The sequence below is a fragment of the Lagenorhynchus albirostris genome, chromosome 21 (assembly GCF_949774975.1).
Source record: "Lagenorhynchus albirostris chromosome 21, mLagAlb1.1, whole genome shotgun sequence".
Classification (NCBI taxonomy): Eukaryota; Metazoa; Chordata; class Mammalia; order Artiodactyla; family Delphinidae; genus Lagenorhynchus; species Lagenorhynchus albirostris.
The window spans coordinates 17725488-17743152 of NC_083115.1; the positions used below are offsets into that span (position 1 = coordinate 17725488).

The following is a 17665-nucleotide window of genomic DNA, read 5'->3' on the forward strand; positions in this document are numbered from 1 at the left end:
TGTTTTTTACTTATTGTTGTCTTATTTTTAAAATTAAAGTTGCACTTGAGGCAATACAGGTAAATAAATATTTTACCTAATAGAAAAAACTGTGTTTCATTTAAAATAGTCCAACATAAACTTTCATACTAACTTTTTTTTTTTTTTTTTTTTTTTTTTTGGCCACACCGCGCGGCTTGCAGGATCTTAGTTCCCCAATCAGGGATTGAACCCGCATCCTCAGCAGTGAAAGCGCAGAGTCCTAACCACTGGACCACCAGGGAGTTGCCTCATGCTAACTTTGTAAATATAAGTATCTGCCGGGTTTGTGGTTAGATAAGGATATGCTCTCTAAGTTCCTCATGTTTAAGTTTAAAACAATATTTTTGTTAATAGTAAATTTAAACACACAAACGTCAGTGAATTTTTCTGACCTTTACTGTGTTAACTTTTCATAACAGAAAAGCTTTAATAATAAATTAATTTTTAGGCAGTCTAGTTTTTAATTAATTTAATTGGATTTTCGCTTTAACTTGTACTGTGTTAAACAGTTTGCTTTTATACTACGTTACAGAATGAATATATTTTATGGGTAGCTGTGAAAGCTAATTAAGTAGAAAATCTTGAACTAGATATCTGAGGCTTGGTAGAGTATCCAGATCACAGAACAGCCTAATGACAATTTTTATTTAAACTTCATCACAGTATGATTGCCATTCCAAACACCAGCATACGGTACAGGTGTTTTCTTTTCTTTATTCTTCTTTCTATACATGTTTTAGCAATAGAACTTTAGGAAAAACAAAATTTTCTTAGACTTGAATAATACTTAATACTTAGTCTATGTGTGTGGAAGGGCAAGTATTCACACGGACTATAAAGATATAATTTGGGTAAAGAAATTAACTTTTTTTAATCACCTGTCTTCCTGGTACTGTGCTAAGGGCACGCCATTTAATCTTCAAAATGACCAGACGAGGAAGGTATTATTCTTCTGGATGTGTAGATGAGATAACTGAGGTAAGTGTTGCAAATTTGTGGCAGGCTTCTGGGTATTCAGGAACCTTTCCTTACTGTAGTGGTCACAGAAGCTTCAGCTTTCCCAGCAGTCACCACAGTGGAGGACACGGTAGTCCCAATCTTCTGCAAACAATCAGGAAGCTTTCTGAGAAACCAGGCTGAGCCCAGAACAAGAGGCCAGCAGACCACAGCCATTAATTCATTTGATCTGCTAATTTTATTAAGCCCCTACTAAGAATGAGGCGCTGTGGAAATACTATACAACGATGACTCAAACACGGTCTAGATGTTTAGGTACTTATCTACCTTTTCCTTCACCAAAAAAAAAAAAAAAAAAAAAAAGTCATTTTCTTATATAGTAGATCTCTTCTACATAATCACATAAGTAATTCATCTCAATGTTTTTTATTCTTTAAACTTGAACTATCCCAGTTTCATTCTGTACCAGTTAACATACCTTGGTTTCTCCTTTTAAAATTAATTTTTTAGATAACCTCCTTACAACCCAGTCATTAATAAGAGGAGTCTGATCATCATTACCTACATTTAACCGACAAATCAGGTCAGATAATAGGTCATATAAATCATCCAGGACGGACAATAGTCTGCATTTGAATATGTATGCATTTTGGTTCTGTTACTACAATAAAAATTTTAGTGACTTTTCTTTAATCTTATGGATATATTATTTTCTTAAAATTGGCTATGTTGGAGAAACAGTGCCAGAGGAAGAAAAAAAAGCCTGCCAAAGCAGATTCTGATTTTACTTTAACACATAATAGAAGACTAGATGGAAGTCACAATAGTACAGAAAAGCTGAGGAGTTATTAGATAATTCAGAGTAGGGGTTTGTCACGGGTAGAAATTTAAAGGCTAACATCTCAAAAATAGAAGAAAGTTTTCTGAATAAATGTGATACGTGCTAAACATAATGTTTCAAAGTTGGAAGATTTTCTAGGAATAATTCTAGACTAGGAAATTTATATTGAAATAGAGATTGACAGGTAAGTCTGATCATAATTCATATGTGCTTAAATTGAAGGACAGCTCAGATTCATTTTTACGGAAAGTAAACTAATCATGTGCTCTTAAAGAATAAAAACCTATGCCAGGTTTTCCCTTCTCTTCACCTTCCTTTATTCTAAAAAAGTTGCTTTGTTGACTGCTGAGTCATGATCAAAATGCTTACCTACTTCATATTATTAAATTTTCCAGAAAATCAATAATAAATCACTTGAGCACTAAATATTACTAGTTGGGAAGGAATCTGTCTTGAGTCAGTTTTACATTGGTTTAAACCAACTGCTCTAAATAAAACAGTTCCTTGATCGATGTTTGATTTTAAATGAGAATATACTGTTAGAGATTTTAGCCTTGTTGGATTGGCCATGCTCTTTTAAGGCTCTGTCCAGCACAATAAAGTTTTAATAAGCAATAAAGGTAAACTTTTTAAAATAAATTTCAGTGTTAGTTAACTTATAAGTAGTCTAAATGAACATATGCTTAAATTATGTTTTGTAAAATATTTGGTGTGGGGCTGAAAAAAAATTTTGTGTCTGATATGGAAAACATTCACATTAAAGAACTAAATTTTAAAATATCAAAGATTTATAGTATTTGCTTTTTAAAATAAATGCATAGTTCTGTTTGCTATAGTTACTGTGTTATTTTTTTTAATTTGTTATTTATTTTTGTAGATGTATACTGCCAAATGGAAGAAATTAAAGTCTCATCCTCAACATGAGGCAAAGAAGTTTCTAGAGTTGATAATCAACTACAAGAGTGGTATGAAGTGAGTTATGTTATAAAAATGCAAAAGCTATTACAACTTATCCTAAGTATCATTAACAAGGTATTCCCTGCTACAGAAAGTTTGTACCTTTTGACCACCTTTCTCCAATTCCCCAACCCCACCTCCACCTCAGGTTAACCACAAATCTGATCTCTTTTTCTCTAACTTTGGTTTGTTCGTTTGTTTGTTTTAGATTACACATATAAGTGAAATCATACAGTATTTGTTTTTCTCTGACTTAGCATAATGCCCTCAAGGCCCATTCATTGTCGCAAAAGGCAGAATTTCCTCATTTTTTATGTCTGAATACTATTCCATGGTGTGTGTGCTTCTTTATTCATTCATCTGCTGGTGGACAGTTAGGTTGTTTCCATGTTTTGGCTATTTTAAATAATGCTGCTATGAACATGAAGGGGTACAGATTACCTTTTCGAATTAGTGTTTTCATTTACTTTGTATTCCCACAAGTAGAATTTCTGGATCATATGGTAGTTCTATTTTTAATTTTTGAGTGTCCTCCGTACTGTTTTCCATAGTAGCTGTACCAGTTTATGATCCCATTAACAGTACACAAGAGTTCTCTTAAATTCACATTATCACCAGCATTTCGTATTGCTTGTCTTTTTGATGTTGGCCATCCTACCAGATGTGAGGTGATATCTCATTATGGTTTGGTTTTGATTTGCATTTCCCTAATGACCAGTGATGCTGAGCATCTTTTCATATACCTGTTGACCCTTTTATATATCTTCTTTGAGAAAAATGTCTACTCAAGTCTTTTACCCATGTTTTAATTGGATTTTTTTTTTTTGCTGTAGAATTGTATGAGTTCTTTATATAGTTTGAATATTAACCCATTGTCAGATATATGGTTTGCAAATATGTTTTTCCATTCCATAGGTTGTCTTTTCACTTTGTCGATTATTCTTTGGCTGTGCAGAAGCTTTTTAATGTGATGTAGTTCTACTTACTTATTTTTTATTTTGTTGCTTGTGCTTTAGATGTCATATCCAAAAATCACTGCCAGGACACATGCCGGTGAGCCTTTTTTCTGTTTTCTTCTAGTAGTTTCATGGTTTCAGGTTGTACATTTAGGTCTTAATCATTTTGAGTTCATTTTGGGTAGTGGTATAAGATAGTGGTCATTTCATTCTTTTACATATGACTATCCAATTTTTGCAGCACCATTTATGGAAGAGACCATCTTTTCTCCACTGAGTATTCTTGGTTCCCTTGTCAAATATTAGTTGACCATATATGCTTGGGTTCATTTCTGGGCTCATAATTTTGTTCCATTGATCTATTTGTTTTTATACCAGTACCATACTGTTTCGATTACTATAGCTTTATAGGATAGCTTGAAATCAGGAAGTGTGATGCCTCCCGCTTCGTTCTCCTTTCTCAGTATTGCTTTGGTTATTCCGTGTCTTTTGTGGTTCCATATAAATTTTAGGATTGTTTTTACTACTTTAAAAAATGCCACTGGAATCTTGATGGGAATTGCACTGAATGTATAAATGGCTTTTGGTAGTATGATCATTTTAACAATATTCTTCCAATCCATGAACACAGGATGCCTTTCCATTTATTTGTGTCTTCTTTGATTTCTTTCATCAGTGTCTTGTAGTTTTCAAAGTAGAGATGTTTCACCTCCTTGGTTAGGTTTATTCCTAAGTATTTTATTGTTTTTGATGCTCTTGTAAATGGGATCATTTTATTTTTTTCAGATAATTTCATTGTTAGTATATAGAAATGCCATTGACTTTTTATGTTGCTTTTGTATCCTACAACTTTACTGAATTTGTTAATTAGATCTAACAGATTTTTTTCGTGGAGTCTTTAGAATTTTCTATGTATAAAAACATGTCATCTACATACAGAGACAGTTTTACTTCTTCCTTTCAAATTCTGATACCTTTTGTTTCTTTTCCTTCTACTTTGGTCTACTTTGTGGTCTACTTTGTTGAGTAGAAGTGGTCAGAGTGGGCACCCTTATCTTGTTCCTGAAATTAGTGGAAAAGCTTTCAGCCTTTCAACAGTATGATATTACCTGTGGGCTTATCCCTTTTGGCCTTTATTATGTTGAAGTATATTCCTTGTATACCTAATTTGTTGAGAGTTTTTATCATGAATGAATGTTGAACTTTGTCAAATGCTTTTTCTGCATCTAATCAGATAATTTTTTCCTTGCATGCCAGGTATAAATCCCAGTTGATCATGGTGAATGATCCTTTTAATGTGCTGCTGATTTCAATTTGCTAGTATTTTATTGCAAATTTTTACATCTCTGTTCATCAGGGATATTGGTCTGTAGTTTCCTTTTTTGGTAATGTTCTTTTCCAGCTTTGCTATCAGTGATGCTGGCTTCATAAAATGAGTTTTGGGAGTGTTCCCTCCTCTTCAATTTTTTGGGAAAGACTGGCATTAATTTTTCTTAAGATGTTTTGTGAAATTCACCAGTTGAAGCCCTCTGGTCCTGGGCTTTTCCTCTGTGAGAGATTTTTGATTACTAATTCAATCTCTTTACTATAATTGGTCTATTCAGACTTTCTATTTTGTCCTGATTCACTCTTGATAGTATGTTTCTAAGAATTTTGCATTTCTTCTAGGGTGTCCAGTTTGTTGGCATATAGTTTTGCATAGTACCCTCTTAAAATTCTTTATTTCTGTGCTATCAGTTGTAATGTCTCCTTTTTCATTTACAATTTTGTTGATTTGGGTCCTTTCTTTTTTCCTTGGTTTACCTTTTCAAAGAACCAAGTCTTAGTTTGGTTAATCTTTTCTGTTGTTTTCGTACTCTCTATTTATTTCTGCTCTAATCTTTGCTATTTCCTTCTGCTAACTTAAGGCTCAGCTCTTCTTTTTCTAGTTCCCTAAGGCGTAGTTAGGATGTTTATATGGGATGTTTCTTGCTTCTTAATGTAGGCATTTATTGCTGTGAACTTCCCTCTTAGAATTGCTTTTGATGCATCCCGTAAGTTTTGTTTTGTTGTGTTTCCATTTTCGTTCATCTCAAGATACTCTTTATATCCCCTTTAATTTCTTCTTTGATCCATTGGTTGTTCACGAGAGTTTTCATTCCGTATGTTTGTGACTTTTCCAGTTTTCCTCTTGTTATTGATTTCTAGTTTCATACCATTGTGGTCAGAGAATATACCTGGTATGATTTCAATCTTCTTGAATTTACTGGCTTGTTCTGTGGCTTGACATGGTGTATCCTAGAAAATGTTCATGTCCACTTCAGAATGTGTATTCTGCTGTTGATGAACAGAATGTTCTGTATATGTCTGTTAGTACATTTGGTATATAGTGTGGTTCGAATTTGCTATTTCCTTATTGATTCTCTCCCTAGATGATCTACCCATTGTCTAGAGTGGGGTATTAAAGTCCCCAACTATTACTTTATTGCTTTTATTTCTCCTTTTAGCTCTGCTGGTTTTTGCTTTATGTACTTAGGTGGTCTATTTTTGGGCAAAGCATCTGTTTGAGCACTGAGTGGGAGGCGAGGGTCATTGGCTGAGATAGCCTGGTAGGACTGTTGGCTTGGTTACCCTCCCACCCAAGTGAGGCTGTAGGATGGGCTTCATGGTTGCTTGGATTCTGTGATGTTACTAGACAGTTGGGACTGGATACTATACTCAGCATTAGGTGGGGCTATGAAATTAGCTTCTCTGCCCTGGTGGTGCAGCAGGATGGGACACAAGGCCTGCACAGCTCATTGTTTGGGGACCTGAATCAGGCAGGAGTGTGCACTGAAGGTGCAGGCCACCAGTCTTGCTCTGCAGACAGGGAAAGTCACAGGCTGTGCTCTCTGTTCAACTGCCACTGTAAACGGGGCTGTTGGATTGGTTATGCAGTTTCCCATGTGTTCTGGTAAAGCTCCCTGGTCAGGCAGGCTGATGCATGTTTTCAGCAATAAGTGGGGCTACAGATGAGTTTCCCTGCTCAGGCACTGTGGGAGAAGCAGCTCGAAGGTCACTAACGCTGTTTGTTTGTGGTCTCAAGTCAACCTGTGCCCCAGGTTCCCTGGCCAAACAGGGCCACTGGCTTTGCTCTCAGAGCAGTCAGCTCTGCCCACTCACTTCTCAGCTCAAGCGCTGCTGGGGTATGCAGCTCCCAGGTGTTCTCACCACCCCTCCCTATCGGGTGGGGCTCTCTGCCTTCTGCCAGCGGAGGACTGAGAAGGCCCGTTTCAGGCAGCTCCCACATCTTCCTGAACAGGCTTTCTGGTCAGTAGGGGCCAGGAGCCACAGTCTACAGCAGAGGCGCCATGCCTCAGCTCTTCTGCCTGGGTGTGGGCAGACTGGACTCCAGGGCCAGCAGCACGTCCCCTCGGGAGCCCAAGCTAGGCAGACCTGCGCCTTGTCGCATTCTCTGGTCAGACTGCACCACCGACCGACCGGACTCTGTTGATGAACGGGGCTGCTGGCTGAGACAGCTGTGTGGGCTCTGCAGGCAGAAAGAACGTCGATCAAACAATACTAACCAGTCACACGGTTCCTAAGGTAACAAATGACAGAACTTACTCCACGTGGTAAACAGACATGAAAACCAAATTCTCTAGTTCTTACGTGACATCTTCTCTCATTGAAATGGTCCCCTGTGACTTTATACAGTCATACTTCAGGGATCAGGCTGGTGGCTGACCCACCCTGTCCTGGTGATGTGGCCTCTGGAGTAATAATAAAAGGTTGTTATTAAAAAAGAAGTTAATATGATCCAAATTCATATTTAAGACCCAGAGAGTAAATGTTGTTTCTACTTTATTAGGTGGTACACTGGTGTTAGAGAAAAGTGTGTTGTAAGTCTTAGCGTTTTTTAAATAAGGAGCATATGAAATTCCAGGAAAAGGCAACGAAATTATTATAACGATTTAAAATATATTACCTAAGAGAACGTTAAAGTGAATAAACCTGAAAGATAAGCATAAGAGCAGTTACAGAGCTCATCAGTTACAGAAATATGTCTGTTAGCCATAACGTGTTCCATTCTTAGAAATACTGATAACAGGAAGGAAGGTAACAAAATATTTTAGGAAACAAAATATGCATCTGGAGGTGAAATAAGGGGAAAGACTGAAGTGATAAGTGTGAAGAGGTCAGGGCACTTTCTGACCAGCTGCAGGCTATCAAGGAAGATTTGCATTGATAACCTCAGGTGATGGTAGAGGTCATTGCTCTGTGGTGAATGAAACTTCTTCCGCAGTCTAGAATGATTTTCAAAATGGGGAATCATTTTCCTTATACTTGTTTGATAAAAGAAATGGCTACTTCCTGTTCTTCAACACCTGAAGGAACTAAAAGTTGGGCTTTTTTCTTTTCACTGCTACATTTTATAATTCTCAAGGACCTGTATCATTTGTTGGGCTACTTTGTCATTTGAAATTGCACTGTTCCCTTATTTCTGGAACGTGTTTCTGTGTGTCCCCCCACGGGGGACCTTCAGGCCGTGAGAAACACGGCCTCGTCCGAATCCCGGTCCTTGCCGCTGTCCTCACTTGGCACACACTCCCCGCCGCTGGGGGAGCGGCAGCTCAGATCCTCCACCCCAGATTCTTGGTCACTGTTGGCTGACAGATCTGGGTCTGAGCTTTTCAAATTGTCTTGGGTTAGAATCAAAGCAGAATCTTCATCGCCCTGTGAAGGGCTCCTGGATGGAAATGATTTCATATTCCCGCTGTAATCCTGGGGAGTGTTGGCTGTGCTGTTGTCTGAGGTAGAAAACCCTGAGTGTCTGCTGGGTTCACTTTGCTTACTCTTCACTTGAGTGCGATTTAACTGGACTTTCTGAATCTTTTCCAGCCTCTAAAAAGAAACAACAATTTCAGGGAACGATCATAAATCATGTATCTTTTTTGTATATGCATGCCTAAAGGTATTCATTACCTTCCAGCTGGGTATAATGTTAAGAACATGGGATTTAGACGGACTTGGGTTGAAAACTAGACTTCATGACTTTGGACAAAATAATTAGATTCTGTGAGGCTTGCTTTCTTCATCTCTAATGTAAGGATGGCACTGCCTTAGCACAGGTTTTCTATAAAATGCAGAAAACGTAGCATAGGTAGAGCACCTGGCATCCTTCTTTCTGTATCTATCTGGTTTTACATAATGATTTTCATCCTGTGAACTCAAAATACATTTTTTTAAAATTAGGAGTGAGGTGTTCATTATCTAATTTTTTTAATTAAGATATAAGCAGCTCACCCTCTTAAAGTGTACGGTTCAGTGGTTTTTAGTATATTCACAAGGGTACACAACCATTCACTACCATCTAGTTCCCTAATATTTTCATCATCCCCGAAGCAAACCAAGGAAGCGAGCCAAGCCAGATGTCTGAAACGTATCAAGTGCCTATAGGTAAGTGCTCACCTTTGGGGGCTGTGTTTCCTGTTACCCACCAGCTAAAAATGTGAAATGGCTCTGTTGCTACATTTCACACATCCTGAGTCATGAGAGGCTTTCCCAGAGCAGTGATCGTCACAAAATACGGTTAACAAGAGCAAGTGTGTCTTACTTCTTCTAGGGCCTCGAGTTCTTCCTCCAGCTGCTGGGTTTCCTCCTTCACAGCCATAAGGTAATCTGTGACCGACTGTCGGGGCTGCAGTCCCTTTTCAAAGCGGTTATACATTCCACTCCAAAATCTAGAGAGGACAGCAGTGCTTCATGAAACACCAGGTCACAATCTGTATATCCACATCCTCGAGTCTTCTAAGGAATCTTTCAACCCACAGTCCCACCGTCCTAATAATAACCAAATGCAAAGCACAGGCTCAAAAAAGCCACTTTACTAAGGCGATAACTTCATGTTGATGTTTTCATTTTCTTGAATCAGTAGACTTCTTTCAGGGAGAATAAATTCATGAAGTCTACTTGTACAGATGGTACTGAATTAGTAGGCACATAACATATTTTTCTAAAACAGACTGAAGGTAGTACATGTTACCATTTTCTTTCTTTTTTGGGCTTAAGAAAATGGCTCTTAGTTTGGAAGTCAACTTGAAAATGAGTGTTTGTATTAACATGCAGAATCTTTCAGCCACAAAGGGAGTCTTTTAAATTTGAGGGTTTTCGCTTGTTTTTATCACAACCACCAAAAATTTACATTTGCAATAAATCCTCCCTTTTTTATCCTACACAGTAAAGCATACTGAAATGCAAATGAGAATACAGGTGCACTTTGCTTTACTGTGCTTTGTGGAGATGGCGTTTTTTTACAAATTGGAGGTTGTGGCAACCTTGTGCCAAGCAAGTCTATCAGCACAATTTCTCTAACAGCATTTGCTCATTTTGTGTCTCTGTGTCACATCTGGGTAATTCTCAGAATATTTCAAGACTTTTCAGTATTATTTTCTTTACTATGGTGGTCAGTGATCTTTGATGTTACTACTACTCACTGAAGGCTCAGATGATGGTTAGCATTTTTTAGCAATAAAGTGTTTTTAAATTAAGGTATATAACATGGTTACATTGTTTTTTAGACGTAATGCTGTTGCACACTTAATAGACTACCGTATAGTGTAAACATAACTTCTATATGCGCTGGGAAACTAAAAAACTGATGTGACTCGTTATTGTGGTATTCACTCTCTCGCAGTGGTCAGGAACCAAAGCCACAGTATTCCTGAAGGTAAGCTGTGTCATGATCACTACCTAAACCTGTGATTCCACATTTAACTTCTAAGGTCCTCTCTCCCTCCCTCCCTCCCTCCTTCACTTTTAAATAGACTGGAACTTACATTTTTAGGATATCATTACTACAAAACATTGACTTCTAAAGAGAATTCCCCATTTAGGGGGGAAAAGAGAGAGAAGAGGAGACACTGGCAAAAATGCCAGATGAGATATTTAAGCATCTTCCTTCAGTGTGTTTGCATCCAAAAAAGCCTTGAAGCTCATACACTTCAACTTCCAAATGGTAAAAAGTGCCGGAATCTAAGTTCATAGCCATACTTGTTAAGGTCCTAGAGGTTTACATACTTGTACATGAAGTTGCACGGCGTCGTGGGGAGATGGAGGGTTCCCTGGGTCTGACTGGGATCATCTCTAAATAGAGGGTTCAGGTAGTCACCCCGATTCTTCCACAGGTGAGCCCATAAAGAGTATGTTCTTTCTTGAATTCTGTTAAAAAGAAAATAAGCCTGAATATAGCTTATCTTCATTCTTACAAATAGTAGACATGTAATATTAAAGCTGGAAAGGGATCAAAAACTGTTATCTGAACATCAGGTGTCCCTGTTCTCTAGCAGGGAAATTTGCAACCTGTGTCTTCATGGTACAGCAGGAGAGCTCTGTAACAGTCTCGACTCCTCTGCTATCCGTACTGGCCTCAGCAAGATGCTTGATGCCTCTGAGTGTAAAATAAAACCACAAGAAATTTTTTGGAATTTGTCCCCAAATAGTCGTTGGATTTTTATTATTTGCCGGGTACTATTTAAATGCTGCACATATTTTCTCTCATTTAATCCTCACTGAATTCCTATGACATTTGTCCCTTTTGCTAATCTGGCCCAACTAATCACAAAACTACCTAGGAAAACAGGTGAGCTTAAAGGATGTACTCTGCTACTTTTAAATCATTACGATTTATTGGAATTAAAGTTCCTTAGAGAAAACAAACTAGTACCTACTGGAAAAAGTCATTTTCTTTCCATTCAGGCTCTATAAACTAGTAGAGTCTTATTTGAACTGATCATTTCCAAAATTAAATCCGATATTATATATACCACACTTAAAGTCATTTTATAAAAATTTCAAAAATGTTCTTTGATTTGCAGCTCTTAAGTCACTTTGTGTTAAGTTTTTGACTTTATAAAACGTCCACATTCATCTACTTTTTCCCTCTCAATAAAAAGCAATCCAGTTTTAATTTGAATAAGAGAGTGACCTGAGTTTCTAATTTACTTTCCCAGTTGTTATACAGTAGTCAACCTTTATCCATGAGATATATGTTCCAAGACCCCCAGTGGATGCCTGAAACTGTGGACAGTACTGAACCCTGTGTATACTGTGTTTTCCTATACATACACACCTATGATACAGTTTCATTTATAAATTAGGCATAATAAGAACATCCAAAATGCCAGCATCACTACTCTTGAACTTTGGGGCCATTATTAAGTAAGATAGGGGTTACTTGAACACAAGCATTGTGTTAACCTCGACAGTCAATCAGATAACCGAGACAGCTAAGTAAGTAACAGGCGGTCCCAGGCAGGATGGAGAGGGGCAGCACAAGATTTCGTTGTGCTACTCAGAATGGCTCACAATTTAAAACTTATGAATCGTTTTTTTCTGGAATTTTCCATTTAATATTTTCAGACCACAGTTGACCTTGGATAACTGAAATTATGGAAATCGAAACCATGGATAAGGGGGACTACTGTACTTGCAATTCTTATGACAGTATATCCACCAAAGATGTCTCTTTCCTTTTAAATGCAAAAATTGCTTTCTCTGACTCCAAGAAGCTTCCTTTCCATTATCAGTACGTGAAGTCTACCTACCTGTCTGTGGACACTAGGCAAGAACTGGGCAAAATGGACTTGTACCTGTCTTTGTCAGCTGATGGCATTAAACTGTTAAAGTGACGTCAGGAAAAAGAAAATAACTTTACTCTGTCAGTATAGATGTGTGGGTAAAACAGTCTTCAAAACTGTGGAAGGCCATCTGAAATTCTCAGTCACAAACTCTTTCGATAAAAATTAAACACTGAAACACTTACTTGAGTTCTTGTCTCTCCTTCTGGCTGTTACATAGGAAGTTTCCAAACTGGCAGGAATAGATGTGGTGTTGAATATGAATCAAAAACCTCTCATTAAACTCAAAGGCACAGGGAAATTGTTCCATTAACTGCCAGACGCACTCAATGAACTGGTCAATAACTGGAGAGATTTCTTTGGGATCACCATCTAGGTTGCCATATCTGTAAAACAAAGTATGAGAGACGTTACGGCAAGGTTTTTGGGGGTTTCTTTTTTTGTTTTTTTTAACTCGAAAGCTATAAATGCAAAAACAATCATAGAAGCAACCCTAGTTCCTAAACATCTTATCTTATAAACCTGGAATGCAGAAGAAGTGGAAAAACATAACTTTTTAAATTCTAATGTCAAAAGAAACTTTGTAGTGAAGGTCTGGGCAGATAAGGGACATGTTGACGTTATAATTACAAAAGAAAAGTGTTAGTGCATTCAAGGAGTCTTTCTATGGAGAGAGCAACCTTTCATTCAAGCGTGCGAAGTACATCAGAACTTCTGAAATAAATCTTCCACTTTAATTAGTGACTGGGGGGAGAATGGGAAGAAACGCCTAAGCAACTTCAGAGTTTTTCGTTTTTGCATGGTTTTGTTGGGAAGAAAAGAGGAAGAGAGACAGCTTTAAAAAAATGGGTTCCCCAAGTTTCTAGGGATATTTCCATTTCTAGACCAGTGTTAAAACTTGTCAATTTATTTCCACGTGACCAGATTCCCATATACCTTTATATCTCTCGTATCACTGTTCTCAAGAGTACATCAGGAATCTCCTCCCTCATGTTTGTATTGATTTTTAAACGAAGACTGCCTCGTCCTTTACACTATTATGTGAATTTCAGAAAGAATCCGAAAGGGTGATTTGGGTACCATCAAATACAGAATAACAATATAGAACCTCATCTTCTCAGACATGGATAATCAGCTTGAGGAGTAGGAATGAGCAAGGATCGGTTTAGTAGTTTTTTCCAGGGTGGAAACATTAGAAACTGCCTGGAAAACTCTCAAAAGGTTTAGTCCCACTCACCTTTGGTCGCTTTAAAAAGGGGTTGCCCAGTATGTTCTTTCCTCACAAGACACACATTAGCCATTTCTATATTCTTACTGCCACAGATCCTCTACCTCAGAGATCCTAAGTGCCTATCAGACAGTCGGTGGAACCCCCAAAATTGAAAATAACAATTGATCGTAAGGTTACTTAATTGTTTGGGGGCTTTAATTTTCTCATTTGTAAAATCGAATCACTGCTTTCCGGGAAAGATAATTAATTATAAAAACAGAATTCCAGAAAACCACATAATAAATGCTCAACTAATGCTAAATGCAAAAACTTACAAAAATAAATATGGGCAGCTCCATAAATTGAGAATTTATTTTAGGAAAACATTCAAACAATCAAAAATGTATATCAAAATCTCTAAATTATTATCAGCATACTGCCTAAATTTAAATTTTACCTCTAAAAGACGAGACCATACCAGCTACAACACGTAACATTCAGGGATCAGAGACACCAGAACACCAGTCAGACATTACCATCCACACTAACCAAATAAGGCCAGTAGCTTCTGTTTATTTAAAGCCCAGTAGATGGGCTAGTAGGCAAGGAGCTGGGCTATTCACATATACAGTTTTAAAAGCCTTGCTATAACCCCGTGGATTAGGGAGGGTCTCCCCTTTAAATAGACGGGAGGCGAATGCTCAGAGAGGACAGATGCCCAAGGCCACACAGTAAATGCCACAGCCTGGATTTGAGGCTGGATCTGTTGGGCTCAAAGCCTGGGCCGCTGTCCTACATTAGCTCTCCAGAGACGCCTGGGACACAAATGCCGCAGGATAAGCCCAATTTAACTCCCCTTGTGGAAGATCAAAGAAAAACTGTTCCACAGGCATTTCACAACGTGCAGCTTAAAATGAATATTTGCACTTCAAAAATGGAATAATTTAGTAAATCAAATGTGTGTGGAAGGAAGGGAGAGTCCATCCTTTCTAGGTCGATTAATGAACAAGCTTCTGTCTCTTCTGGAAGAACTTAATATTAGTTAGTTCTGCTCAGTAAATACCAACCGCTCTCGAGTTAGAACTTCTTTATCTGTGATACACATATTCAACAAAATTTTAACTTCCTGAATAAGGTACATAAGGAAACTCTGAAAACAAGGCTATTTTCCCCCACTCAATTGAGAACTTCAGAAACAGATTATCTCTTTTATCCTAAACATTCACTACAACAGATTTTAAAATATTTCTTACCTGTGATTAAACTTATGACCAAAGGAAATCCAGTCCTTTTCAATTAATACCTACACAAGATAGAATATAAATATCATGGGGAGAAGCAAATGAAGGAAAATAAGAGACCAGCACCAATAATTCTGAAGGATTCTGCATTCAGAGGTTCTTGGAGCGGAAGTCACTCTCCTCCGTAACCTGCACATGAACAAACACTCACTGTCTACCCCTATACAGATGCATGTCAGAGGGCAAAGTTGAAAGCCTTCCATAGGAAAAATAAACAAGAGTGGACATGTGAAGATGTAATGCCACCACCCACAGAGTGCTTTCAGTGAGCACTGTTCATATTGCTTCATGTATGATCTCATTTCATTGTGGGGTAGGTATCATCACTCTCATTTTAGAGAGGGGGAAACTGAAAGAGGTTAAATACCAAAGATCACGCTAATGGCAAGTGGTGGATGCCACCTCGTAACCGAGCTCCAGAAACCACCACAGCCCATCTAGCCCAACTCTCAACCAACAGGCAATGCTGCTTGTCAATGTAATAGCAAATACTAACCGTTTCACAAGAAACAATTAGGGATGTCTTCCAGTGATCTTCAGTATACTTTAGAAGAATTCTAGAATGATGAGGGTCTGAACATATTAGGAGTTTCAGCCCTGCTTTGGAGTTAGGGGTAACATGAGTTTATACTCTCAAATTTTCTGGATTAAAAAAACAAAAAACTTTTTAATCAAACACTATAGGATAGTACCATCAATATCACCAATGCTCTAAAACAGCCAGAGCTTTTCCCTTAAAAAAAGTAAGGATTGGTTGAAGTTTGGCCTTGACAAACTGCCCGGTGGAGTGTGACTCAGCCTCCCCACTCTCCAGACATAAATGAAGCACTCCAGCCCCCAACCTCAGTCCAGGGGAGGGGTCTGAAGCAGGAATGTCACCCTGAAGCCTCAGTGCTGTCACAGGCGATAGGAAGTTCTCTGACGCATTCAAAACAAAAGGAAAAAAAAAGCCCAAGAATGGAAACCTGCCACTTCTCTCTCGTCCCCAGAGTGTCAGCTGATAATACTCGATAAAGGATCCCAAGCATGGATTCAGGATCCTCTGAAGCACTTTCTACCAAATCATGGTTCAAGAGGCAGAAACCAGTAATCTCCCAGCCGCTAGGAAGTCCCTGCAGTCACTTTAAGATTTTGGTTCTGGCTTAGCCAAAGCTTCACCCTTCCAGGCAACTAACACAAATATTCTGCAGTTGGAAGCAACATGTCAAGCTTTGATGCACATCTAAAAGGTGCAAAGTCTAGGAGAGGATGTACCCAGAATTTCAGCAAAGAATGCAAAAACACTGTCAAGTTTTCAATATTCTCTGGATATCCAGAGTTGTGAAGGACAATTTAAAATATAAAAGCAGTAAGTGAAAACACTTTTTCCTATAGAAAGGTTTTTCTCCAAATATTTTTTCTGCGAAGTGTTTTCTGTTTTATAGTCATGTTACCTCAAACTTGAAAATATATATCAAACTTGAAATATATTTATACAAATGAGGTATAAAACTATTTTACAAACTGCTAAGTAGATATTTTATATTTATAATAGCATTGATTTGAATTGGTTCCAAAATCCCAGAAATTCACCTTCTTATTCCAAGCCTATTTCACCTTTTCCCCTTTAATTAATCATGCTGATCTACTAAGAGAAAAATAATGTTGAGGAGGAGGGGGAAAAGTTGCCAATAGTTGTCAGAAGAGAGGTCCATTCTGTCTGTCCAGGCACTGCGTGCGTTGGACAGTGGCCAAGCGGCCACACTCACCATGAAGCCCTTCAGAGTCCGGTAGTGAGGGTCCAGCAGGAGGCTGGCCACCGAGCACACCTGAGCAGTCCTGTCCCAGCCATCGGAACAATGAACAAGCACGCTTGCCCCTTCCTCTGAAACTGCCTGAAAAACAGGATGGGCAAAGGATGGCTATCAACAGGAAACATCATCAGAATTAGCTTTGGCTTTGTACTCGCAGAAGGAATCAAAAAAAGATTTATAGGCGAAAAATCAATACCAAAACCTGTTCCTTCATTTATTGAGTGTTCACGCCCCCGTGTAGTTAGGGCGGAGCCAAGGAGGGGTTTGGTGCCCGTAACTGAAGCGTCACTTCCCTTCCCTTATATCCAGGAGCCACGAGCCCGGCTTCTGTACCATATACAAGCAGGCTTCCTGTATGAACGTCTCCTAGCCCACCTTCAACCCTCTTCCTCCCTGCCAGGTTTCCACCTTAAGCCTTTCCAAATGAAATTCTGGAGCTGCTGCTGGCTGCAATCATTTTCAAAAAGGAAAAGACAAAAATCATAAATTGTAAAACTATGAAATTAGAGATAAAAGGATAAGAGCCAAGTGAAAGTGCCCAGCACTGAATAAATATTTGTTAAATAAATGAATTATCTAATAAAGGGGGGCATACCATGTCATCAGAAAAGATATGGTTGTCTTTAGGTATTAATCTGAGGGGAATTTATTTTTAAAAAAAAACACACCGAACAACAAAATAGACAATGCATTCAAAAGCAGCTTATGTGAAAGTTGCAGCAAAATCTTCCCCTGGCAGAACAGAATCTACCTGCCAGGTTCAGGAACATGACTTGCTTCTGCCATCACTGAAAAGGGGGAGCTGTTTGCTAAGATGGAAGCTTCAGGCCTCGGTCACTCAGGTGACTCACATTTGGATGTACCCTCCTATAGAAAATTCTTTCCTCCACCCAGGACCAAGCCTAACTGAAGAGAGACCATTCTGAAAGTATTTTACCACTTGATCGCCTTGATGATACACTGTCAACTGAACACCATCCTCTCTTTCACAAAATCCCATCTTCAGAGGGCAAACTTCATGGAGGTCTGCAA

General features: G+C 38.4%; 1 protein-coding gene across 3 annotated transcripts in view; it reads right to left on the minus strand.

The window, feature by feature from the left end:
- Positions 1-7537: 7537 nt before the first annotated feature.
- MTMR7 (myotubularin related protein 7) overlaps positions 7538-17665 on the minus strand; it is a 94420-nt gene continuing 84292 nt past the window's right edge. For all 3 annotated transcript variants that reach the window (XM_060136365.1, XM_060136366.1, XM_060136367.1), the window contains 6 exons: positions 16589-16714; positions 14793-14842; positions 12515-12715; positions 10771-10911; positions 9308-9434; positions 7538-8595 (listed from right to left, as the gene is read on the minus strand). In XM_060136365.1, coding sequence (XP_059992348.1) covers positions 8233-8595; positions 9308-9434; positions 10771-10911; positions 12515-12715; positions 14793-14842; positions 16589-16714 — 1008 coding nt within the window. In that variant the 3' untranslated portion in view covers positions 7538-8232. The remainder of the gene's footprint in view (positions 8596-9307; positions 9435-10770; positions 10912-12514; positions 12716-14792; positions 14843-16588; positions 16715-17665) is intronic.